The 26,068-nt window shown below is 46.5% G+C and overlaps 1 protein-coding gene across 3 annotated transcripts; it reads left to right on the forward strand.

Annotated features, from left to right (window-relative positions):
- Window positions 1-9,502: 9,502 nt before the first annotated feature.
- Window positions 9,503-24,105, forward strand: Cd300lg (CD300 molecule like family member g). 3 transcript variants are annotated; one of them, XM_026412421.2, is made up of 8 exons: window positions 9,503-9,619; window positions 11,096-11,431; window positions 14,327-14,428; window positions 15,088-15,343; window positions 16,505-16,617; window positions 18,810-18,862; window positions 22,547-22,666; window positions 23,165-24,105. In XM_026412421.2, the coding sequence occupies exons 1-8, from the start codon at window positions 9,577-9,579 to the stop codon at window positions 23,276-23,278; spliced, it is 1,137 nt and encodes a 378-aa protein (XP_026268206.1). In that variant the 5' UTR covers window positions 9,503-9,576; the 3' UTR covers window positions 23,279-24,105. The 3 variants fall into 3 exon arrangements, with proteins under 3 accessions (XP_026268206.1, XP_026268208.1, XP_026268207.1); XM_026412423.2 differs by having other exon boundaries at window positions 15,259-15,343; XM_026412422.2 differs by lacking the exon at window positions 14,327-14,428.
- Window positions 24,106-26,068: the final 1,963 nt, after the last annotated feature.

The raw sequence follows: 26,068 nt of genomic DNA on the forward strand, positions 1-26,068 counted from the left end.
ATTGGTGAACAGCAGAAAAAATCTGAAAGGCAAGAGTTGTGGGGAGGTGAGATGGAAGGTGGCACTAGCCCTATCAAATATGAATCATTTCAGATATGAAAACAAAATATTTTGTACTGAAGAGTCAATCAACAGCTAGACAAAGAAGTGAATGTACAGAAATACTCATATACATGGTATTTTATTTTATTTTTATTTACTTATTTTGTGGTCCTGGGGATCGAACCCAGGGGCCCTCTGCCTCTTTAACTATTCCCCCTTTATTTATTTTTTTTTATTTTGAGATAGTATCTAAGTTGCCAAGATTGACTCAAATTTATGATCCTCCTGCCTTAGCCTCCTGAGTAGATGGGATTACAGGCAGCACCCTCTGCTCTTTTAATTTTTTAGAAAGGTAACATAATTAATGGGAGGAAAGGAATTACTAAAATTAAAAAAAAAAAAAGAAAGAAAAAAAGTTTGAGACCAGGCATGGTGGCGCATGCCTATATTCCCACCAGCTTGGGAGGCTGAGAAAGGAGGATGGTGAGTTCAAAGCCAGCCTCAGCAATTTAGTGAGACTCTAAGCAACTCAGTGAGACCCTGTCTCTAAATAAAATATAAAAAAAGGACTGGGGATGTGGCTCAGTGGTGAAGCACCCTGGGTTCAATCCTGGGTACAAAAAAAAAAAAAAATGGAGAAAGTATACTACTAGTGACTCTTTATGGACAAAAGCAGGGAGAAAGACAAAAGAAAAAAAGGAAACAAACTAGCTACATCCCCACTTTTATCCTCACACTAAAATACTTCCTGATGGATTTATTTTATGATCTTTCAGTGAAGGAAGCCTTCCTTTTTCTTCTTTCTTTCTTGCCTTGCAAATGAGCTAGGTTAATTCCATGTGATACAGAACTCAGAGGAGGGCAAAAACCAAAGAGCAGATTCTGGTGGAATTTAGGCTGGGTTTATTTTATTTTATTTGATACTGGGGATTGAACCCAGGGTCACTTAACCACTGAGCCACATCCCCGGCCCTTTTTATTTTTTATTTTGAATCAAATTGTTTAGTACTTCACTAAACTGCTAAGGCTGACCTTGAACGTGTGATCCTCCTGCCCCAGCCTCCCAAGTCACCAACATTACAGGTGTGTACCACCACATCCCACTAGGCTGGGTTTATTTTAAATTCACAGCTGAGGGAGGAATGGCAACATGAAAACTAAAAAGATAGTGAACTGCTGTTTTTTGTTTTCTTTTGTTTCTCTGCCCCCCCCCACCCCAACAAAAGTTCATGCTAAATTTACAACAGACTCTCATTCTGGCTATAGGTGGCAAAAGATGTTATAGCAGGGAATCCAGAAATTTTAACAGGAATGGAATCCAGGGTCATCTCTTCTCAGGCACACAGCTTATTTTTTGGCCACCTGAAGCCAGGGAGCCATTTCCCATGGCCTTAGCTTTTAGTTCCTGGAGTTTCTTCTGCTCTTCTTTTGGTCTCTGCTGGAGAGCCTTCTCTTCCTCATTCATCTCCTTCCTACATGTTGGACCATTTCAGGGGCTTCTGGCCACCTTCACCACCGGACATTGTTCCCACTGCCCCATCCTCAAACCCTGCTCTTGAGGGAAGCCTTTCTAAGCAAACCCAAATAAAGAGAAAGAATGTATGTGACTACAATATAAATTATAAAATGTAAGCTTTTATTTTTGCAACATAATATTGTATTCAACATGATAAGTTCCTTAATTTAAAAGAGTTCATACAAGTCAATAAGATGAAAAAATAGAAAAATGGTCAAAGAAAATTGATGGTCTACTATAAAAATATACAGCCAAGTAAATACACCCCTTAAAAATGCACAATCTCACTCATAATCAAATAATTCTGACCTAGAAGCAGAGGCACAAGTCTGCAATCCCACCTACTTGGGAGACTGAGATTGAACGATCTCAAGTTAGAGGCCAGCCTGAGAAACATGGCAGGACCCTGTCTCAAAATAAAATAAAAAGGGTTGGGGACGTAACTCAGTGGTAGAGCACTTGCCCAGCATATGCAAGGCTCTGGGTTCAATCCCCAGTACTGAAAAATAAAATAAAAATTCTAAACCAAAATAAAAAGTAATGGTCCTTAGTCACCTATTAAGACAAAAGCATTTAAATTTTGTAGGCATTCAATGCTGTGAAGGTTGTGAGAAAATAAATACATTTATACAAATTGGAAGAAATGCTAGTGGTGCAAATTTTCTGGATGAAAATTCAGCAAGATTTGCTAAAATTTTATGTATACCTGTTCTTTAGCTCAGGGGACATTTGGACAAGCAGAGGAAAAGAGAAATTTGGGTGAATGAGAATTTGGAGCAGTAGCAAAGGGGAGAGAACAGAATTCCACAGCTGGGCAAGTGAGAGAAGAGCAGAGTTGGCCTAGATGGCTGGGAGCCCAGGACATGAGTCACATCACCCAGCCAGGGCTTGGACAGAGTGCTCCATCTAAAATGGCACCAGAGCCGACAGGAAGTTGAGCTCTATGCCAGAGGAATGGATGACTCCAGGTCAGTCTTTACAGGGAAAAGAGTTTAGGAAGCATACATTGCAAAAGATAAAATGCCAATAGTCCTTGAAGAAGTGACAGAGAGAATCTGTCATGGATGTGCATGGCTTGGTTTGGCATTTAGTCCAGACACCAAAGGGAACACAAAAATCATTTCAAGACAAGAGATGGCATCAGTCCCGCACCTGCATCAAGAGCTGGAGCATGGTGGTGAATGCCTGGAATCCCAGCAAGTCAAGAGGATCACAAGTTCAAGGCCAGCCTCAGCAAATTCATGAGATCCTCAACAACTTACCAAGACCCTGTCTCAAAATAAAAAATAAAAGGGACTGGGAACGGAGCTCAGTGGTAGTGTACAGCTGGGCTCAATCCCCAGTAACACACACACACACACACACACACACAAACTCTTTCCCTACCCTAAGGCCATGAAGATGGAGATATTCTATACTATATTGCAGAATTTTTATCATTTTGCCTTCTACATTTAGTTCAATAATCCAGCTAAGGCTCCAGTCTCATATGTTTCCTACATGAATAACTAAGTGTCCTAACATGACTTATATATAGTCCTTCTCCCACTACTCTGCTGTACCATGGTTGCCTTGTATCAGATGCCTAATCCTTACCACCTCCCTTAGACCAGGGCGAGAGGGGCTGGAGCACAGGTTTTAGCACCTTGAATATTATAAACTCACACATAAATTCATTGAGTGCAAGATATATTGAACACGGTGGTGCATACCTATAATCCCAGCAGCCTGGGAGGCTGACACAGGAGGATTGCAAGTTCAAAGTCAGCATCAACAACTTAGTGAGGACCTAAGCAACTCAGCAAGACCCTGTCTCAAAATGAAATGCAAAAAGGGATGAAGATGTGGCTCCGTGGTAAGTGCCCCTGAGATCCATCTCCAGTTAAAAAAAAGAAAAAAGAAAAAGAAAGAAAGAAAGAAAGAAAGAAAGAAAGAAAGAAAGAAAGAAAGAAAGAAAGAAAGAAAGAAAGAAAGAGAAATAAAGAAAAAGAAGAAGAGTGCAAGGTGGGCTTCTTCAGATTTGGAACACTCTCAAAATGACTATTTCATATTGCTTGTGTCACATCCTCTGTCTTCTTTTATTCTGCGTCTCCAATAAAATGTATGACGGACATTCTCATTTTATGCCCCATTATCTTGTCAGGTGTGTCTAATCCGTTTGAAATCCATCCACTGGATTATTAATTATTGGGGTTTTTTTCCAGTTATTTTTCAGTTCCGCTGTCACTTTTAGCCTTTCCAATCCCCTGTCAAGGCTTTCAAGCTTTGAACCCAGTAAGAACAGCCATGCTGTGGTTCCTTCATCCCGATTCCCCTCCCACCCCGGGGCTGGGAATTGAACTCAGGGCCTTGCACATGCTGGGCAAGAATTCTACCATTGAGCTACAGCCCCACCCCATCTTCCTGCTATTTTAAGTATCTAGAGTCCCCACAGGTCTGAATCATTACCCACTCTCTCTCATGTTCTTGCTCTAGCACTTGGTCTCCTCATATATTTGGTTATCTGTGGTTATATACACGGTAGTATTTTTAAAAATGATTTACAAACAGAACTTGAGGCTTAAACTGATGCTAATTTCCTTCTGAAAATATTTTCCACTGGTGTCTTTCAGGTACCTGAAATTAAGGAGGGGAGGATGCTACCAGACTAGGACCACTTGTAATTCAAGTTCAAAGCTTGAAGTTTTCCCAGGACACCTCTATGACAGGAAGTTGAATAAGAGTCCACAGTGGCCTATTTATTTGCAATTCACCCTTTTCCTAGAATACAGCTCTTTGGGGTCCTAGCTTAATGTGATAAAAATACAGCAGATTCCCCCTTATCCTTGGAAGACTCTAGACTCCTAGCTCCTCCCTTTTGCTGCATCATCTGAATCAGTAAATGCTCCTGAGGCTAAAAGCACCTGGCATGCTGAGCTCATCTTTCCGGGTTTCTGTCTTCTTGCAGAGCTCAGTCTACTTATCCCTCATGCTCCCTTCAGCTTTATTTTCTTAAAAAATAAACTTTATTTATTTATTTGAACTTTGTATTTTATAATAATCTTAGATCTACAGAAAGTTTGCAAAGATAGTACAGAGAGTTTCCAGATAACCTTCACTTGGCTTCCCCTAATGTGAGCATCTTACATAACCATGTACATTTATGGAAACTAAGAAGTTACATTGATGCATTACTATTAACCAGACATTGTTGGTATTTCTGTAGTCTTTCCACTAATATTCTTTCTCTCCACTAATATTCTTTCTTCGTTCTGGGATCCAATCCAAAATGCCACATAGCACCTAGCCTCCAGTGTTTCTCAGAGTTTTAAATATACATAGTCATTTCCCAATATCCACAGGGAATTGTTTCTAGGATCCCCCTTGAATACCCAAATCTGTGCCTGTTCAAGTTCCTTATACAAAATGGCATAGTATTTGTGTATAACCTACATCCTCCTGCACACTTTATTTTTTTCTCCTTTTTCTGCATATTTTAAATCATATCTAGATTACTTCTAATACCTGACACTAGGTAGGTGCTATGAAATAGTTGTTGTGCTACATTGTTTAGGGAATAATGATAAGAAAAATTCTGTACATGTCCAGTATAGATGCGACCATCTTGGGCTAACTCCATGGTACCTCAACAAAATGCAAAAGGTGAACAATGTTCCAACGAGTGCTGGAGGCTGAGGATCCATGAAGTGACCACCACACTGATGTTCCCCCCCCCCCCACGAGGACAGAGCCCTACTAGTGTCATGCTCTTGGTCTCTCGCCAGTGATCCTTCACTGATTTGATTGACGAACTGGGAAGGAAAAACAAGGCAGGTGTTCCCAAGCCCTTTCCCTTCTCTGTCCCCTGGGAGCCAGCCTCCTGCAGCGTGTCTGCATGGCCCCGCCAAGGCTCCCCTTGAATGTTAGTGGGGTCCAGGGCAGAGGTTCTCATCACCACCTGACTGGGTGGCGTCTACCTAACTCTGGGGTTCAGAATTAGAAGCCCACTGTCCTAAGACCTTGGGACTATACATACCACTTACACAAAAGCACACTTGTTTGATGGTGTTTTGAATAATTTTCAGTATACGAAACTGAACCCAGGGCCAGGCAAGTACTCTACCCCTGAGCCACATCCCAGCCCCTCACAGCATACTTATTTGTTTTGTAGATTTGTTCCTCACCCAGGGCAGTGATTCTCAATGCAGAGCAATGTTGCCTCCCATGGGGACTTTCAACAGTGTCTGGAGAAATTTTTAATAAATTGGGAAAGAGGTCTCTTAACATCTAGTAAATAGAGGCCAAAGAGGCTATCCAACATCCCACAATGCATAGGACTGCACCACCACAAAGAATTATCTGTCCAAAGTGTCACTAGTGCTGAGATCGGAAAACATGAATCTAAGGGCACCAAAATACCATCTTAGACCAACTCAGTCCTAGCAAGTCCAAACCTAGAGGTGACTATTGAAGACCTAGGAGTTTGGTCTCCCCGTCCCAGCCATTGCACCTGCAGCCACACTGAGCCATTCTTGGGTACATAGAGCCCTCAGTGAGGACATAGAGAGGCTGCTATGAGCAGTGATGGCAGAGCACCTACCAGCACTCAAGGGTGAGACACAGGACATAAGCATCCTCTCCTCTCAGATCCCAAAACCCACCATGGGTACATCCTCTGGCTACCATCAGCCCAGGGTGTGATCCAGGTGCAGTGCCTACAACAGCACCCCACTTACACCCTTCTCCCGATGCTCACTCCATCCATCCCCCCCCGCCAGGAGGAGCTCTTTTAAATGGAACCCCCCCAGCCAGCTCCTGGGCTAGGTGTGGGACTGGTAGATTGGAGGGGAAAGATGTTTGAATATACTGGGAAGTTTCAAGGATAACTCAGGTCAGACCCAACTCCCTCTTTATTTAAGTAAGTATTTAGTAACACTTCCTGTCCCCTCTTGAAATGACAATCATAAATAAATACCTCTCACACAATTTTTTTAAAGTCATAATATATGCCCAAATTGTACTAGGGAGAAAAAAATAAAAGGAAAACAATTTATTACCAAATAACACATATTTCAAAATGTCAATGTTCAGGCCCCGTGACACTAGGAAACATAATGAAGTGTCAGATGCTTGCCCCTGCTTGTGAGGAATAAATTAGGCTTTAATAAAAGTAGATTAGAAAGTATTCTATATATGGGGCTGGGGATGTGGCTGGGGCTGGGATGTGGCTCAAGCGGTAGTGCGCTCGCCTGGCATGCGTGTGGCCCGGGTTCGATCCTCAGCACCACATACCAACAAAGATGTTGTGTCTGCCGCAAACTGAAAAATAAATATTAAAAAAAAATTTTAAAAAGAAATTATTCTATATAAGGACAAAATAAAGAGCAGAAATATACTATGAGACGCTAGAATAAATGTTATTTTAATTCATGTTATTTTTTTAAACTTCAAAACCTGATTACTCTTTGAAATCTGTACACGTAAAAGGGAATCAAGTTCTGAGCTGAGATCTTCTAACAGGGTTTTCACGACATGATGTCCCTGCTCATTAAATGGCAGCAGGGCTGTCAATCATTGTGAAATCAAAACACTTCCCCCCACATTACCAGAATCACGTGCACACTCCCAGAACCAGTGTAAATGCTTCAAATATTAACTTGCCCTGTGGGTAAAATTCCAACTGTGTAGACGGAAGGAAATATGCCAAAATATTAACAATGGTTTTCTAAGGAAGAATGGAAATTACAAGAAACATTTCCATTCTTCTTTTTTTTTTTTTCCTCACATCTCTGCATTGTGTAAAAATTTTACTTGTAACCTGTATGAGCAATCAGAAGAAAACCAACAGAGCTCTCTTGGAAAACAATGCGTCAGGGCTCCCTCTAGTGTGCGTGTTTGTTTGATCCTTTGGAGGAGGATTCAAATCTGCGGTGGGGAAAACACTAATTCGCTTTTTCAAGTGCCAAACAACCCAAGCCCGCTTGGAGGGGACCAACCCAGCAGGGTGATTGGGGCAGACTGCTAGGCTCAGCTCCGCCTGCAACGCCACCCTGTGGTCAAGGGCGATACTGCATCTCAGGCAGGGAAGACGCAGAGGAGGGGCAGTGAGTGAGTCCTGCTGCAGGCTGAGTTATGTACCATTGATCATTTGGCAGTGTGGAGAAGTTTACAGAACCCCAATCTTAGAATAATGGCATATGTATCTCTCTCTCTCTCTCTCTCTCTCTCTATATATATATATATATATATATACTCAAATATATATATATATATTTATATATATATATTTATATATATATTTATATATATATATATATATATATACTCAAAATTAAACTAAAAATAGTGAAATGTTTATGAAAATATAATTGTAATAAACATGCTTCTTTATTAGGCACTTTAATAGCCAGCTCTAGTAGCATGTCTATTAACTTTTTCCTCAAGCAGTAAGAAGTATACACAGTATTTTGAGATATCGATATCTGCATGTCACGAAGGGCAAAGGTGCAACATCTGCAGTCAAGGGGAGAAATAAAGAATGTCCACGAGCTAATGCCCTTTTCAATGCTTTATTCACTCAAAATTATTCAATACAATTTCACTCTATAGGTTTTTAATCAAGGAATGACAATCCTTAATGCTGGGCACTACAAACACAATAATTCAGACTTATGAAAGCAATAAACACAACTAGTTCAAAGCAAACAAATGCTAAGTTAATTCTAAGCACCGCAAATGCTCTTAATCATGACGACCTATGGCAGACATTCCCGCTGCATGCTAAGCTTAAGTGCTAGATTTAAAGTCGTAAGTCTTAGATATTAAGTCCAGCACACTCACTCAGACCACAGCAATCAGGTCAGGAACTGATGGAGGCTTCTCCTCAGGTAGAGTTGATGCTGGCTAAGGAGATGGTGGTAAGGAGAAGTCGCCTTTCTCACCAGGGTCAGGAGGCTGCTGTGGAGTTTGAGAGCGGGGAGGACGATGCAGAGGATCAGGCAGATGATGAGAAGAGTTGGGATGTCAGTCCAAGTCCTCATCAGGCTCTCCGGCATGTGTGCGTCAGTATCGGCTGGCTGAAATTCTGTTCATTTGTTCCATTGTTTATACTAAATTTGGGGGATTTCTGCATGTAGTTTTGGTCCCTATCAGCCGATACAAGGTTTCTCAGTGACATCTTACATTTAGAGAGGACATGTGGTCTGCTTGTTTCTGCCCTGATATTACCCTTCTCGCAAATGACATGTGACTTCACCCTGACTTTTATCAGGGTTGTAGAAAGTGACTTATTTGATCAGGATATGCCCAGTGACATATGGGAGGGCTCTGTGGGCTTGCCTGGTGAGATTGCAGGTTTATTTTAAGATGGAGTTTTAAAATGGAGTTGCTTAGGCTAAGGCCATCTTACCCTGCAACAACCTGATGGTCTGGGTCTGCCATTTTTAGTAGTTACATTTATAGATACTGCTAACACTACACTCCTAATAGGAGGAAAAGCTAAACGTCAGTTAGAGGTTCATGAAGGTCAATATGTAATTTTTTCCTATCCACACGCATGGACTCCTTGAATTCTTCTTACGGATCCTTTGAGGTGCATGAATAACAAGTTAGGGTCTGGTGGAGGGGGCTCGAGTTGGAGAAGTGCTTGCTTGCATGGCTGGGGACGTGAACCTCAGGGTTGGTTGGGGACAGGGTGCGAAGTAAAAAGTTCATGGGGACTGGGGTTGTGGCTCAGCAGTAGAGCGCTCGCCTAGCACGTGCAAGGCCCTGGGTTCTATCCTCAGCACCACATAAAAATAAACAAATAGAATAAGGGTGTTGTGTCCAACTACAACTAAAAAAAAAAAAGTAAATAAAAAATAAAAACAAGAAGTTCAGAGTCGCCTCCTTGACTGGGTGTGCCCAGGAGTGACCCGCATGCCCCTCCCCTCCCTTCCTTATCCTGATGTGGCGCTTCTGCAGGAAGCTAAAGCCCCCGTGTGGTCTGGAAAGGAGCTCACAGCTGCTGTTGTCTGCACAGGAGGTGTCCAGCACTTACCATGCGACCTGTGGTCCTGCTGTGGAGCTGCCTCATGCTCCCAGGTGAGATGGGGGTGGGGGAAGTGGGAGGGATGTGGGGCCCATGCCTTAGCTCACCTCTGAATCAACACCCTGCTTCAGCCCCACATGCGCATGTGCACCTCATGCTTCCAGACTTCACCCCAGCCCATGCATCCTCTGCCCCATTGGCCCTCAGAAGAGGCCCGCACTTGCTGTTTCTGAAATTCAAGATGGGGTGCTCCCTGACTATGGGTTCCAGCTCCTGTACAGCTGTGCACCTGAAAGAGGACCTTTACCGCTCTCATTTTATTTTCCTATTCTGTGCAAAGCCTGGAAGCAGACAAGACACCCGTGTCTGGTAGCCCTGTTAAAATCAGAAAATATTAGTCAAAGCCCTGGAAGTTGAAGGATTATCATGCTGCATCGATTCACTGGTCTGCTTTTGTTCTTTGTCTTTAAACACAAAAACCAGGAAGCATCTTATAACGGGTATCAGTGTTCAATTGGCAAAGTCTTCCCGCTCCACTCCAGTACTGGGGATTGAACTGAAGCGCACTATGGGGAGTTACATACCAGCCTTTTTTATTTTTATTTTGAGACGGGGTCTCACTAAATCGGTGAGGGTCTCACTAAGTTGCTGGGGTTGGCCTGAAACTTGCAATCCTCCTGCCTCAGCCTCTCCAGGTCTCTGGGATTACAGGCATATGCCACTGCAGTGAGAATTAATTAGCACTGTTTTTTTCTTAGCGGTGCATAAAATTGTGGTGTGTCTTACATTGCCTCTTACATGCAATGAAGCAGGGCATTATCATCATCTATTAATGAGAAAATTCAGAGAGGTCAAGCAAGTTCCCCAGTGTCACATATCTGCTAGCTGGCAGTGCTAGGATTCAAACACCTGGCTGGGTGAATCTAGAGTTGGTGACCCCCTCCCCCAGTATTCTAGGTTTAGGGAAAGAACAACAGCCTTGCACCAAGGTCTCCTAAGGCCAGGAGTGAGCTGGGTCTTAAAGGACTATTCCAGAAGGACTGGCTGAGAAAAGTCTCCCTGTCTCGAAGCAAAACAGAAACCTCTGGTATTGACCCTGGTCCCCGAGCCCAGGGTAGTCCCACCTCTACCTCTGTTGTGATTTTGAAACTAAAAACTTGGTCCTTGTCCTTGTGGCAATCCAATAATGAGGACAAGGTTTTGAGAAAAAGGAAAAAATTTTTATTGCTTTGCTAACAAAGGAGCACACATAGGGGACTATAAGGGCTCCAGGTGAGCCCTTTCAGGAGTCATTATTCATCTGTAGCCTTTCTTAGATCCGCAGTGCCAGCTCCAAGTCTGGATTCCCTCATTCCTGTGGCCAGTGAGCCACAGACCAGATCCCTCTCCATGGGACAGGAAGGTGAATCTTGCTTCCCCGCCTCCCGCTGTGGTTAGGGAGGGGGAGAGGAAGGAGAGGAAGGGAAAACATGTCAGTTTTAAAATAAACGGAGCAGCAAGCATGAAGTGAACCACTGTTATGGTTTCAGGTTATGAAGCCCTGAAAGGTCCAAAGTACATCAGCGGATTTGAAGGTGACACTGTGTCCCTGAAGTGCACGTACGGGAAAGAAGAGAGGGAGCGCAAGAAGTACTGGTGCAAGCAGATTGGGTACCTGGTCCCCCGTTGCTCCAGCACCATCTACTCAGGAGAAGACGGCCAAGAGATAACGCAGGGCAGAGTGTCCATCTGCGACAACCCCCAAGAGCTGGCATTCACTGTGACCCTGAGGGATCTCACCCTGCAGGATGCCGGGAAGTACTGGTGTGGGGCAGATAAACTGGGCTTTGATGAGACTTTCCTGGTCTCTCTGACCGTCTTTCCAGGTAACAAACTCCTCTCTTTGCCCAGCCTGGGGAACCAGAGCTGCAGAGGGGGAACAGAAGCCCAGGGGCTGGGCTGTGGCTCAGGGATACAGGGCTTGCCTTGCACGGGTGAGGCACTGGGTTTGATCCTCAGCACCACATAAAAATAAATAAACAAAATAAAGGTCATTAGCAATGGATCCACTTTCCCCATTACAAAAGTGGGGTGCGGTCCATCCTGGAATCAGCCTCATCAGTCACCTGAAGGACTCAGGGACATCATTCTGATTGAGTTCTGAGTTGCAGTGGGGTCTCAATGTCTTTCTTCTCTGCCTAGATATCCTGAAAGGAGATGGCTATGGTCTGGGGACAAAATGGTCATCCCAAAGAATAGCAAGACCTTCCCCTCCCCAACCTTCCCCTGGTGTCAGAGATATTCCTGCAGCCTCCTGAGGCTGAGCCAGCCATCGCTGCGTCCCAGACCCAACCCATGGCATCACCTAAGCTGGGGCCATGCTGGCTCCTTCCAGCTTGAGGGCTCAGCTCCCAGCTTGGCCTCCTCTTTCCCAGATTTTCAGAGACAGATGCTAGATGTGCCTGGGAACCAGTCCTGGGTCAGATGCCTGAAAGAGGAACTCTTTGAGCTTGAGGCCATTAGGGAGCCGTGGTTGGAGCCATAGATATGGAGCACCTCTCTCAGGGCCAAGAATCTCACCTGGAGCGGCTGGTCAGAGAGAAAAGAAGCCAGAGAGGGCTCAGGGCCACGGGCAGCCCCGGTGTGCTGCTGGTCAGAGGGGGCAAGGTAGGACTTTGAATCCCCACTTCATGGATGGGAGACCAAGGCTCCAAGAGACTCAATGATTTGATCTCTCCAAGAGACCAAAGCCTCATGGCAGGAAGTGGTATAGCTATGGTTCAAATGCAGTTCATGGAGGGCTTTTGTTCTGTTCATTTCCTTTCATGGGCCCATATCTGGGCCAAGATCTCTGTTGCCCACAGGTCTCTGTTTTAATTTAGGAAAATCAGTTCACTGAATTATAGCACCAGCTTTGAAACTACATTAATAAGGGTTGGGGGTGTACTTACCTAGCATGCGTAAGGCCCTGGGTCAATCCCCAGCACTGCAGAACACACACACACACACACACACACACACACACAATCTGTTTTCTGTTATTTACAAGAATCTCTGATCTCTTTGAATTCTTGTCAGTATTCAGACCTCATTTTTTATAACTTTATTTATTTATTGTTTTTATGTGGTACTGAGGATCAAACCCAGTGTCTCACCTGTGCTAGGCAGGCACTCTACCACTGAGCCACAACCCCCTCAGACCTCATTTTTACCTAGTTGTGATTAAGTTCACCTATTTTTGAGGCTCTCGTGTGTTTGCTACTTTTCCTCATTCATAGTTACTTCTCTGTGTATAATGTATGCATTATTGTATTATCTTCCTGTGTCAGACCTTGTTGGCCTCCCTCTGGTGACAGTTGGGATCCTGAAAACAAAGAAGGCCTATAACAGTGTGTGCTGGTAGATGTTTAACAGCAGGCTGGGGACACTCTGACTTATAGTGTTTGCCAATTTCTGTGGTATAAATGGTCCTGCTCTGGCCAGTTTCTGTCCACCATGTTTATCAGCCAGCTTAGAAAATTCCCCAAAAGTTAACAATCAGTTTCCAAAGCCAATAAGAGACATCTTCTTATTGAATATGATGGAATATTTAGCAGAATTTCTAGAAAGATCCAAATAAGACAAGTGCACTCACTGTCATTTCTTTCATTCATCATTGCCTGGAGGCTCTAGGCAATGGAATATGACAAGAGAGAGAATTTTAAATATGAAAAGCAAAAGATAAATACTCTTTATTTACAGAAGATTTTGTTATCTACTTAGAAAAATCTGAGAATAAAGTAACCTAGTATTAGAATAAAGACAGGCAGAGAAAGAGGGAGATTCCCAGCTGGTCATAGTCAGAAAAGACCGGTGAAGCCACTGATGGACATAGGGAAGCTTAGCAGCTCCTGGGGTGCTGGGCACTGAGGATAGGATTTTGCCCTCATGGATCCCAGCCTAGTAGGGAGACCCATTTAGAATAATTGCAGGGTGATTATTAGCTTCCCTGAAGATGCCTCCCCTGGAGGGTACTGCCAGTACCCAAAGGAAAAGGGGATTTGCCCCTCCATATTGAGCAGGAGCTGACCTTTGAGCTGGTGCTGGAGGACATAAAGAAGTGTGTTAGGCAGGGATGGAAAGGAAAGGCATCACACACGCAGAGGAATGGCGTGTGGAAGGCACAGCAGCAAGCAGGAGGCTTATGCAATCAGGAATAGAGGGCAGCTCTGTGTGGCTGGGGCACTGGTGATTTGAAGACTTGAGTTTAAAAGGCCTTAAAAGACATGCTACAATGCTGGGCCCAGGGGTACACACCTGTAATCTCAGTGACTCAGGAAGCTGAGTCAGGAGGATCTCGAGTTTAAAGCCAGCCTCAGCAACTTAGCAAGGTCCTAAGCAACTTAGTGAGACCCTGTCTCTATATAAAGCATAAAACAAGGGGACAGGGATGTGGCTCAGTGGTTAAGCAATCCCCAGTAACAAAAAAAAAAAAAAAGAAAAAGAAAAGAAAGAAAGAAAGAGTCATGCTACAAACTTCACTTGGGTGACAAGGAAAGGAGCAGAAGCAGCAGGCTAATGGGCAGCTGAGAGGCCAGAGAGTTGAAGTCTAAGCCAAACTGGGGCAGCAGGGACTGCAGGAGGGAAAGACACCAGGACGCGGCTCCAATTGGCTGAGATGAGAAGAGGGTGTGGCTCTGCGCCTGCCGAGATGGGGGGTGGGAAAGCTGCCCGATGCTCCCAGGAAAGGTGAAAGGGTTGGCTGGACCCTGCTCTGAGAACAGCCTCTCCCTCTCCTCCAGGACCCTGCTGCCCCACTTCCCCAACTCTCTTCTTGCAGCCTCTGTCTCCAGCAAGCCTGCAGCCCCAGGCAAAAGCCCGGCAAACCCAGCCCCCAGCACTGAGTGAGTGAGCGGCTTCCCTCCTCCACCTCTATCTCAGGAACTCTCCAGTGAGTGTCCACCTGGTGCCAGAAGCTGTGTTTTATCACCATCCAGGTGCCCCCAACAAGCCTGGGAGCCAGATTGTCCAGCTGAGGAACTAGAGGCTCAGGGGGTTGGATCACTTGCTCAAGGTCACATGGGAGGTAACAGAGCCAGGGAGTGGCCACATCCTGACCCCAAAGGTCATTCTCTGTCTGCTTCATCTGTGGAGTGGAGGGTGAGCCAGAAAGGCCAGGCCTTTGGCCCTGACCACTGAACTCATCCCTGCCACACTGCCCTGCTGGCCTCCGGCTGTTGAAGGTGGCAGGAGCAGGTGATGGTGATAGGAGCACTTGCCCGTCCAGTGAAGGAGGAGGTGACAGTCGGCCATGACTGCTAGGGGGGCAGGAGCAGGAAGGTGCCAATGGAGTGATGCTGGACTGGGTCATGGCAGTGGGGACAGGAGTGCCTGATATATGGTCTGCTTACTCAAAATCGCCTCATCTAGACCTCTTCTTGCTGAGGAAATGCTCTGAGAAATTGGTCTCAGGGAGGTTAGAGTTCAGGGGTCAAGGGTCAGTCAGGGAGATTGGGATTCAAGGGTCAGGGAAGGTGCTGAGGCATTGCTTTTGAACTTGTAGCTCCTCCTGATCTCCACCTGGCAGTCACCACAGCCAAGCAGGGGAAGACAGGGACTGAGGCCTCTCCCGTCATAGGGACAGTCCCGTTGCAGCATGCAGGAACGACCACACACACAGGAACCTCTCCGTATGCAGGAACCTCTGCTCACACAGCGACCTCTCCTCATGCAGGGAGCTCCCGCCCACCCATGCCGCTGGACTCCACCCTGGCAGAGGACACTAGTCCTGTCCCCATCAGCCACAGCTCCAGGTCCAGGTGAGTCCAGGTGACCAAGGTCACCCTTCAGGCCATCAGTAAATCATAAGACATCTTTGAGCCAATAATCCCCTAACACTCTTTCTTCCAAACCAATGTCTCCGGTTGTCATGGCCATACCCCGTGGCACAAGACAGACTTCAGCCCCATCTGCCCCTCATGGGGGCTTTTAGCCTGAGCAGTGCATGTCTTGCAGTGCAAGATCCCACAGCCCTGCTGCCCTGAACACACAGGCCCACCCGAGGTGACGAGTTTGCCCTAGCGCCAGTCCCCACCTCTCTACCTATCCCGGCCTCAGAGTGGATCACCCCAGATGAGTAGTTTTTGCCTGAGCCCTATGCAGTGCATAACAATATGGAACCCTCCACCCTAATTTTTTTCTTTACCCAGATGGGGTCCCAGCCTGAAGAAAGGGTTCTGGGCTTATAACCAAGTACTTATGCATTCGGTTCCTGACTTGTAGGTCACTGCTAGCAGGTTCAGACTCACATGCAAGTGTCTCATGGGGTTGACAGCAGGGACTGAGAGTCCATTCCAGCCCAGACAAGGCATAGATGATGGGGTAACTAGATGCTGTAGTCCCTGGCACACTCTAACCTCTTGGAGATAAGGGACCTAGAGTCAGAATCAGAATTCCCTGTTGCCTAGTACGTTGGTGCCGGATGTGGGCCATGAGAACTTTCCCACATGCCCTGTGTGATTTAGCGAGTCACTTAACTAACAAGTCATTTTCTTCAATGTGAAATTAGGCTGTTCCTACCAAATGACATGGGGTGAATTTAACAACTGACATGGTGCATGGGGTGTGTGTGTGTGTGTGTGTGTGTGTGTATGTGTGTGTATACACATCCCAACTGATCTTCATGAGAGCCATTTGACAAAGGAGGAAATTGATACTCTGGGAGGTTAAGTCACTTGCTCAAGGTCACCCTTCTAGAAATTGGCAGAGCCAGGGTTTGAACCCAGGCAGCCCAGCTTCAGGATCTGAGCTAATTAAATAATGTCCGTAGAGAACCAATGGCATCAAATGCTCTGCCAGTCTTTGTCACATTGAATTAGATTTCACACTAGGGGTTGATTTTCCCAGCCCCCACATGGGCCCCAAGGATACAGATGCCTTCTCTGGTGACAGCCACCAGGCTCCATGCATCTCGCCCCCAGGGTGTCCATCCCAATGGTCCGAATATTGGCCCCGGTTCTGGTGCTCTTGTCCCTTCTGCTGGCTGCAGGCCTGATTGCCTCTGGGAGCCTCTTACTCCGGTGGAGAAAGACAGGTGAGCAAGGGCAGGTGGGTGGGAGGCTCACAGCCAGGGACCTCACTGAGACCTGCAGTCCCTCACCCACCCTGGGAAGACTTGTGGATTAGTGTGTCTGTCTGGGATATGGGATCCAGAGCCCAGATGCTACTTTCTGGAAACTGTAAGACAATCAGCAACAGAAAGAAGCAATTTAAATGGGGAGTGGGAGGAGAAGGGGGTTCTGGCCAAACTCATCAATCACTTCTCTCCCTGTTGATCCAGCAAATCCATGTCCAGCTCCCCATATGGGAACTGACCGGGGTAGGGTGCAAGACTGAGCACTTGAACCTGAACAGGACAGACATTGCGTCCTGAGATGGATTGCCACTGCACCTCTAGAGGTGCTCAGTTCCTTTCATAGGCTTAAGTTTAAATCCTAGTTCAGCAACTTATTAGCTCCATGACCTTAGGCAAGAAACTAAATGCCCTGAGCCTCAGTTTCCTCAAATGACAGATATATGTCAAATAGAAACAGAATATAAGCCACCTATATAATTTAAAATTACATGGAAAAAAAGTAAAGAAACTAGAGAAGTTAATTTTAATAATATAGTTTATGTAACAGTCAGTTCAACAAGAAATCAATATAAAAATACTAATGAAAGTCAGATTTGATGGCTTACACCTATAGTCCCAGGTATTTGGGAGGCTGAGGCAGGAGGATCTCAAGTTTGAGACCAACCTGGACAACATAGCAAGACATTCATTTTGTCATATTTTTTTCTTGAAACCTGGTATGATTTGAAGTAGTCATGGTCTGGTGCTCAATGGCCATGTGTGGCTTATGGCTCCTGCTTCCCATGCTGGATGGCACAGATCAAGAGGATTGAGTAAAATAAAACTAATAAGAGCTACAGATGCTGTCCTGCAGCTTATAATGCTTATCTCCTGTAATCATCTCAGTACTGTGGAGTACCCCATTTTACAGGAGGAAAACTGAGGCACAGGGTGGTTAAGCAGCTTGCCCTATTGTTTGAGAGCTAGGAGGAGATGGAGCCAGGAAGATATCTGCAATGGCATCCCAAAGAAAGAGGCCCTGGGAGTGTCCTGGGCCTGCTTGCGATCTCCTGCATGATCTTCAGGATGAAATGGCAATTTTGTCAATATTCCCAGATCCCTTCAGAGATGTCTGGGAGGGAATCTACAGGACTGGACCATTCCTGGTCACAACCTCAGAGCCACTTAGCACCTTACGTCTCCAAGTCCCCAGCTAGCAGCCCTGGCATCCTCTGGTACCTGCTAGAACAGAGTCTCGGGCCCAGCCCCACCCTACTGAATTAGAATCTGCATTTTAAGAAAATTTCCGGGGGGGGGGGGTTCTTGATTAGTCAGCCTTCTGTCACTATAACAGAAACCTGAGATAATCAACTTTTAAAGAGAAAAGGTTTATTTTGGCTCACAGTTTTAGAGGCTTTAGTCCATGATCAGTTGACCCTCTTCCTTTGGTCCAGTGATAAGGCAGCACATCATGGCAGGAACATGGGTCGCCTGTTACCTTGTAGACAAGAAGTGAAGGATAGTGAGGGCACACCTCCAAATATTCCTACTAGGCCCCAACCCATTTTTTTTCTTTCAGTAAAGGGGATTAAACCCAGGAGCTCACGCATGCTAGACACGCACTCTACCACTGAGCTGCATCCCAAGCCCTTTTTATTTTACTTTTTTCTTTTCTTTTGAGGCAGGCAGTCTCACTAAGTGACCTATACTGTCCTTGAACTTGGGATCCTCCCGCCTCAGCCTCCCATTAGCCAGGACTACAGGATGTGCCACTGCACCTGATTTAGACTCTATCTCTTAAAGGTTTCCCCATAGCACCAAGCTGGGGACCAGTCCTTCAATACATGATCTTTTAAGGGACCCTAAAGACCCAAGCTATAGCAGCCTTGTGCACATGGAAGTTTTGAGAAGCAATGACCTTGGCTCATAGATTAATTTCCCCAGTTACTTCCTGGCCCACACAAAAGAGATCTCCATTTACTAACTCCAAAAGGAGACTCATTCCCAAGGGACTGAGCTGCACGGGACTTCCTGTTCCCCACCCACCTGACAGATTCTTACAGAAAGTCCCTGCTCCCAAGTGTGAGGGGCCAGTGCTTTTTCTGATGGCAGCTGCAGGCTCTTCCTGACTAGTCCTGGCTTCAAGATAATGCCTTTCACATCTCTTTCAGCTCAGCTGGCCCTGGAGACCCAAAAGAATGAGAAGGTCCATCTCCCAACCCTGGTAAGGACAGAGACAGGCAAAAGTACCAGCTGGGATTCCTTTGGGGCTGGAGATCTGCTGGGCTCTGCCCACCTCTGTCTTCCTCCTGACCCCAGAGGCAGGGCTTGCCCTCTATCTGGGCAGAGGAATCCCTGTGAGCCCCGAGATCAACCCTTCAGGATATGATCTGGACAGAGTGCCCATTATCACCCCTGATTTCCTGCCAGGTGCCGGGCAAAGGGGTATAAGGATCCACATGAACGTGTCTCCCCCAGGCCCTATACCCTGTTCTCATCTCCTTTTCAGAATCAGAGGACATCAGGACTGGGTCCCAGGCTTCCTCTCCATCCTTCCCTTTTTGCACTGGGGATTGAACCCAGGGGTGTTTTCTTTCTTTCTTTTTCTTTTTCTTTGTTTTTGTTTTTAGGTATATATGAAACTAGACTATATTTTGACATATGGTACATACATGGAGTACCCAAGGGTATTTTCCCACTGAGCTACATCCCCAGTCCTTTTCTTTTCTTTTTTTTTTGAGACAGGGTCTCACCACATTGCTGAGGGCCTCCCTAGATTGCTGAGGCTGGCCTCAAACTTGTAATCCTCCTGCCTCAGCCTCCTGAGGCGCTGGGATTACAGGCGTGCACCACTGAGCCGCCTGGCTAATCCAGTTTTTTCTCTAAATCCAATGCAAATCCCATTTTACCCGTTAGCACCTAGGGGTGAGAGAACTCTTAGAAATGCACTGTTCAGGCCTGTGCTAATCCCTCTAAGGCTGGGTCCAGCACACCAGAGTGTGGCAATTACAGACTCTAGTGTGCTTTTGCAAAAAAAAAGAAACTGAGTCCCTGAGAGGGTGAAGGTGTTGCCCGAGGTCACACAGAAGACCATGACATAGTGGAGAACAGGACCCAGATCTCTCAATTCCCATCCCTCCTCCTTCCAGAGGACCCTGATGTCTTCTCCTAACCTTTCTTGGCTCTGAGACCAAGGTAGCATAACTGCCCTGGGACCCAGGCTGAGGGCGATGCTCTGGGGACCAGGAGGCAGATGGAACGGGGATCCCATTCCCATCTTCCTGGAGAGGGGAACTTGCCCTGAGGGTACTGCTCCAGGACCCTTCACCAACTTCTGTGGGGTGGGACAGTGCCCTAACAGGACAATGCTATTATTGAGGGGGGGAGGGGTACAGAATTGGTCCAGGAAACCGGAACCCCATCTGCCTCACCCTGGGTCACCAACCCCCCTCCAGTTGGATTCCCTCAGACTCAGGGCAGGAAAGGGGGCTCCTAATCCCTTCTTTCCTGGCGCCAATGAGGACAAAAGACTCAGGCCCGACCCCCCAGGAAAGGGCTGGGCGGGAATGGCTTAGGAAGCAGCTGCTGTTGTCTCAGGAAGTTGGACAAGGCCAAAGGTGAAGAGGGGAGTGAGGGGAGAGTCTTGAAGGCCTAAGAACAGCCTCCCTTCACAGACCCACCTCTGGCCTGCCCTCAGCCCCCAGCCTCAGCTCTCCATCAGGCACCAGGGTGTGGGGACCCAAGTGTGTACCCAGCCCCACACCTTCCCTGCCTTTGAGCCAACTTGCACGTCTGTCTTCTTGTCTGAGGCATCTGTCTGGCCCAGATGATGTGGCCCCAGGGCAGAGCCCAGGACCCGTAGGCAGAGGAGCTCTGAGGGATGGCATTAGCCCCAAAAGACTGGCCAGACACACACTTCACAGATCAGCTCTTTATTCAGGAACTAAGTTTCATGCAGGATGGGGGTGGGGAGGGGAGCAGTAATGGGGTGACACCTCTGGACCCGCTGTCTGGGTGGAAAATGAGCCACTGAACAAAGGAGGGGATTGGGTTTCCCTAGGTTATAAGAGAGGTGACTTTATTAATGAGCGTGTCAGCTGTGGCACTCAGGAATTTGGGGTCTGTTTTACTGGGCAAAATGGGAGGGAGTCTGTGGTCAGAGGTCAGTCTCTGGGATTTATCTTACTGGGCCGGATGGAGGGCCGGGGGTCAGTGGTTGGTATCTGGAAAGGAATTGTTTAGGCAGGGACTATGCTTTGGCCTGTTCCCAGGGACTTCCTTTCTAGGTCTGATGGACATCTCTCCCCAGGGTTGGTTTTATCACCAGGAAAGAATGTGCTGGGAAAGGATCAGTGCTCTCAGTGTATGGCTTTCCCTCTTCCTCCCCTTGCCCCAGGTCTCAGTATTTGGGGGGTTTGTCATTTTCTATATCTAAGTAGGTGGCTCCTTGTTGGGAGGAGGATGGACACAGGGTGGGCAGAGGCCAGGGGAGGGCTTTCTCTATCTTTTGGATTCTCTGGGATTTTGAAAACGTTGAGGGGGTTTTCCTTGTCCAAATTCAGGTCAAAGAGGGAAGGAGACATTTTACTTTTCCTGCAAGAGAGCCCAAAGGGGTGCGAAAAATCAGAGGGAAGTGTTAGGGCCACACTAGCGTTTTCCCTCCCCAAGGAGATGTTGCTAGAGATTGTCATCCCTCCTTTCATTCATTTAATCTTTTATTGAACTGTGTCACCGGCTTTACATCCTTGAATCCTCATCCTTCCTACATAAGGTGGGTGTCATTATTTCCCCCACTTTATCAGCAAAGAAAAGGAGGTTCAGAGAGGGTAACGACTTGCCTACAGCTGTCCAGCCTGAAAGAGACAGAACAGGAAAACTACCTGGGGACTCTGGGCTGGCTGCAACGCTCTGCACTTCTTGCACCCTCCATGTTGAAGTACAAGGGGTTGGAAGAAAGGAGCCAAGTCCATGGCCCAAGACTGGTCTTCCAGACTGCTGAGAAAGACCCACCCTTGGTCCCTCAGTGTGGGATGGCTACAGACAAAATATTTCCGGTGCCATTTGTTACCCAATGAAACTTAGAGGTATCTAGCTTTGCTCTCTCTAGGCATTACAAAGAACATGTAGCCGGCTTATTCTTTCTGCTTTAAATGATAGAAATAACATAATAAAATACACCAAGAATTCCAAAAATTCTCATTTGTTGGGTGATAAGATACTATGTGAATAGTTATTTTATCTCTGCAGGGAAAAAAGTTTTTGTTGTTATTTGTTTTATCCCACACTGGGGTTTGAACCCAGGGACGCTTTACCATCCCTATATCTGTTTATCTATTTATTTATTTATTTAATGGTACTGGGGATTGAACCCAGGGGCACTTAACCACTGATCCACATCCCCAGCACTTTTTATTTTTTAATTTTGAGACAGGGTCTCACTAGGTTGCTTAGAGCCTTGCTAAATTGCTAAGGCTGGCTTTGAACTTGCAAATCCTCCTTCCTGGACCTCAAGAGATACTGAGATTACAGAGGTGCACCATGGTGCCTGGCCATTATTTTTAATTTTGAGACAGGGTCTCATTAATTTGCCCAAGCTGGGCTCCAACTTTCGATCCTCCTCTCTCAGCCTCCTGAGTAGCTGGGATTGCATGTGTGAATCAGTGTGCCCAATAAAGGAAAAAAATTCTTACTACTGTTTTACAGTCGAGGAAACTGAGCTTTGGGGAGTTAGCTAGCTTGTCCCAGGGCACCCTGAGGTGTAGGAATTGGCAGAGCCTCTGCGGAGCTAAGTGTTCTTCCCTACCCCTCCCTGCCACCTCCACCCCATCCTGTGCTAGTTCCCCTCCTCCTGGCTCCTAGACCACCTCTCTGCCAAGAATAGGCTGTTCTGACCAAGTCTCTCTCACAGCCCCTGGGGAACAGCTGGGTCCCTGAAGAAGCTGTGATCAACCTGTCAGGACCCACCGAGCCTCTCACCAGCCTCAAATCCTCTGCCAGCCCCTACAAGGAGACCCTGTGCCTAAACCAGGTGTGTACTGAAGGGCTCCGAGTCTAGAGCCACATTGTCTGACACCACTCTGTCAGGGGAGGGACAGGGAGAGCTTTTCCCTCAGCCTCCTCTCCTCGAAGACTACACTCTGCCATTCGCCCACCCACCCTACCTAAGGCCATTTCTTCTGGGAAGTCAGGGCACTTGCCCTCATGTCCTCATTTCCCCTGTCCAGAAAATTCTTTCATAACTTGTTGGGAATCATCCTTAAGAGCTCTAGGCTGGCAAGATTCTCACTCCTGTGGCCTGGACCTGAGGCCATGAGGATGCTCTCTGGAGGAGGATGGCTGGGGGTGCAGAGGAGGCAGGAATCAAAGCCTGGAGTCTCTGGAGAGAATCTGTGAGTCCTCCTGCTCCTGCAGATGGACAGAGACCCCGATCATGTAGAAAAGGCTGGGGCTGAACACAGCAGCTGCCTGGAGACCCCTCACCTGACTCCCAAGCTCTGCTTTTCAACCTCCACTCTTGTCTTTCTAGACTACAGAGGAACTGGAAGCCCCTTCCCTGGACCCCATGGAAAGCACAATCCCAGATCCTCTGCCCCTGATGTCTGAGGAGGAGCTGGGTTTCTCCAAGTTCATCTCAGTGTAACTGTAGAAGGCTCTCCTGGCCAGGCCGATGGTGAAACTGAATGGCTGGATTTGCACTAACTCTCATGAGCTTTCTGCCATAACCTCGGAGTCCATCTGCCCACACTCCAGGACTCAGCCCACCCTCCCCAGGCTCCCTTCCTATGTGTCCCAGCATGACAGATGTGTCTGTCAGCTGTGGACAAGGCTGGGACCTCCCCAGCATGTTCACATCGCTGGGCAGGACACACAGCTGTGGACCCTCATCTGGGTCAGGCAGGGCTCAGCAGATCTGGGCTGAGTTTGTATCCACTCCAGGAAATCCCAACCACCACCCCCATCCCCCACACTGCCTTCTCCTCCCTCAAATTCTCCTCCATCAGCTGCTGAGAGGAGGGAACATTCTAGGGTTGAGCCCTGATTTCAGTTTCTCAAAGCATGCTGTGAATCCCCTGTGGCTCAGCCCTTCAGTAAGCTAATTTAAATGTGATTCCTGGGTCCCTTGGAGACCCACTGGAATCCATCCCTGGAACTGGGCTAACAAGTGCCCTGACAATTCTTACACTTGAGTGCGAAGGCCCAGTGGGCCTGATATCCTCAGACCCTTGAGAGTCTGTATTTAGTGCCTAGGGTCTCCCACATGTTCCCTACAGGGGCTACTGACACCATGACCCAAGGGGGGGCAGGGTTCTTGCGACTTTCTGAAGTTCCAAGTTCCCTTCCTGGGTCAAGGGCATATTGGAAACATTCAACCCAGAACTGACAGGGAGGGGCCACCTTTCTATTCTCCCTACCTAGCCCTGTACTCCTGCCTTTGGAAGATGCTGGAGAAAAACTTGACTCCTTTCTTTTCTAGAAAGGGTTAATATTCCATGGGTGGTAGCCAGGAGAGGAGCAGAAAACCAGAATGCAAGTGAGCATCTTTTAGATAAAAGGGAGGAGGAAGGGAGCGGGATAGGAGCTTGAGGATGACCCTGAGTCCAGCACCCTGAAGAAGTGGGAGGCAGCTGCCGTAGCAAAACATTCTTCTTTTTAAAAAATGAGATGTAAAAATGAGACGCCTGTAATCCCTGCAGCTCCAGAGCCTGAGACAGGAGACTCATCAGTTCAAAGCCAGCCTCAGCAATAATGAGGTGCTAAGCAACTCAGTGAGACCCTGTCTCTGAATAAAATGCAAAATAGCGCTGGGATGTGGCTCAGTGTGAGTGCCCCTAAATTCAATCCCTGGTACCAAACAAACAAACAAAATGAGATGAGAATGCTAAAAAAAAAAGGGGTGGGGAGCTGGCCAAAGAAGAAAGAAAAAATACACCCATAATCTCGCCACTACCTGAAGATGATCCTGATTTCCCCTTGAGGATGTTGAATCCCCCTCTCCTCTCTTCTCCTCTATATAATTTGCAGAGTATTTATCCTGCACATACAACTTTGCATCCTGCTTTTCCCACTTAATTATTATACCATGAGCATTTCTCCAAGTTGTATAAACCTTTTATAGAATGTTTTTCAGCTGCATAATATTTCATTGTATTGGTGTGCCTCGATTTATTTAACTGATTATTACTAGCTATTTAATTTGCTTCTGTTCTTACCATAACCAATAAAAGCATAATGAATCTTTGCCCAGGGCTTTGTCTCCATTTGGAGATCTCTTTAAGATGGATTTGCATATATGGAAGTGCCAGGTCAGAGGGAGAGAATGTCTATTTTATTTTATTTTTTTAAATATATTTTTCTTCATTTGAGTGAGTGTGTATGTGTGTGTGTGTGTGTGTGTGTGTGTGTGTGTGTGTGTGTGTTACTGGGGATCCAACCCAGAGCCTCTAGGCAAGCATGTGTTCTATCACTGGTTACACTGCCAGCCCTTTTTAAATTTTTATTTTGAGATTAGGGTCTCGCTAAATTGCAAAAACTGATCCTTCTGCCTCAGCCCCCTGAGTTGCTGGGATTACAGGTACAGGTCCCAGCACCCCCACCCCCCCCCATTTATTTCTTTAAAAGAAACACCTTCACACAAAAGAAAGTATTGATAGGAAAACCGGGAGATTTGAGGCCTCCCCTCCGTCCTGACTCTGACAGAGAAGTGGATATTACGACTTTAATCCACGGAGGCCCATTAAGAAAGGTTTTGCAAATCCCCTCCAAAGGTGGCTCAGAGGCTTGAAGGGGAAGAAGAAAAGGAAGCAGGGAGACCCAAAGCCCTAATGGTGCAAGGGGGTATGAGGAGCTTTGGGAAGTGTCCCCAGCAGGAAGGAAGTCACGTCCCTGCCAATGGCACTTTGGGGTTGTGACCAGCCTTACTGCTGGCAGCTGGGAGGGGCACCACATGACTGGGTCTGAGGCTGAGGCTGGGGCCCCCAAGCCTGGTACAAAGGCAACATCTCTGCCCATTTGGAATGGATCACATGGGCTGCGACTGTGCAGGCTGAAAACAAGTGGTCCTTTTCTCATTTTCCTTCTTGTCTTTTAAAAATTAAATTGTTTGTATTATTTTCTTAAAAACAACGACTATTTTTTAAATATTTTTTTGTAGCTGTACACAATAACTTTTATTTATTTATTTATTTTTATATGGTGCTGAGGATTGAACCCAGGACCTTGCATGTGTGAGGCGAGTGCTCTATCACTGAGCCATACCCCCAGCCCCAAATTGTTTGTATTATTGTTCAATTTCATCACCATTCTTTCAGATTCTCCAATATGATGTCTGTATCTACTATTTATTTTTATTTATTTGTTTGTTTGTTTAATTTTGTGGTATAGGGAAGTAAGCTCTAGCACAGAGCTATATCCCCAGCCCTTATTTATTTAA

The sequence above is a fragment of the Urocitellus parryii genome, chromosome 7, assembly GCF_045843805.1.
Source record: "Urocitellus parryii isolate mUroPar1 chromosome 7, mUroPar1.hap1, whole genome shotgun sequence".
In the NCBI taxonomy this organism is placed as follows: domain Eukaryota; kingdom Metazoa; phylum Chordata; class Mammalia; order Rodentia; family Sciuridae; genus Urocitellus; species Urocitellus parryii.

What these genes read in the sequence shown, in the direction of transcription:
- Cd300lg (XM_026412421.2), top strand. Translation starts at nt 9,577, where the DNA reads ATGCGACCTGTGGTCCTGCTGTGGAGCTGCCTCATGCTCCCAG. An exon ending in ACTCCGGTGGAGAAAGACAG is followed by an intron (nt 16,618 to 18,809) that starts GTGAGCAAGGGC and finishes CATCTCTTTCAG; the next exon opens with CTCAGCTGGCCCTGGAGACC. An exon ending in AGACCCTGTGCCTAAACCAG is followed by an intron (nt 22,667 to 23,164) that starts GTGTGTACTGAA and finishes TTGTCTTTCTAG; the next exon opens with ACTACAGAGGAACTGGAAGC.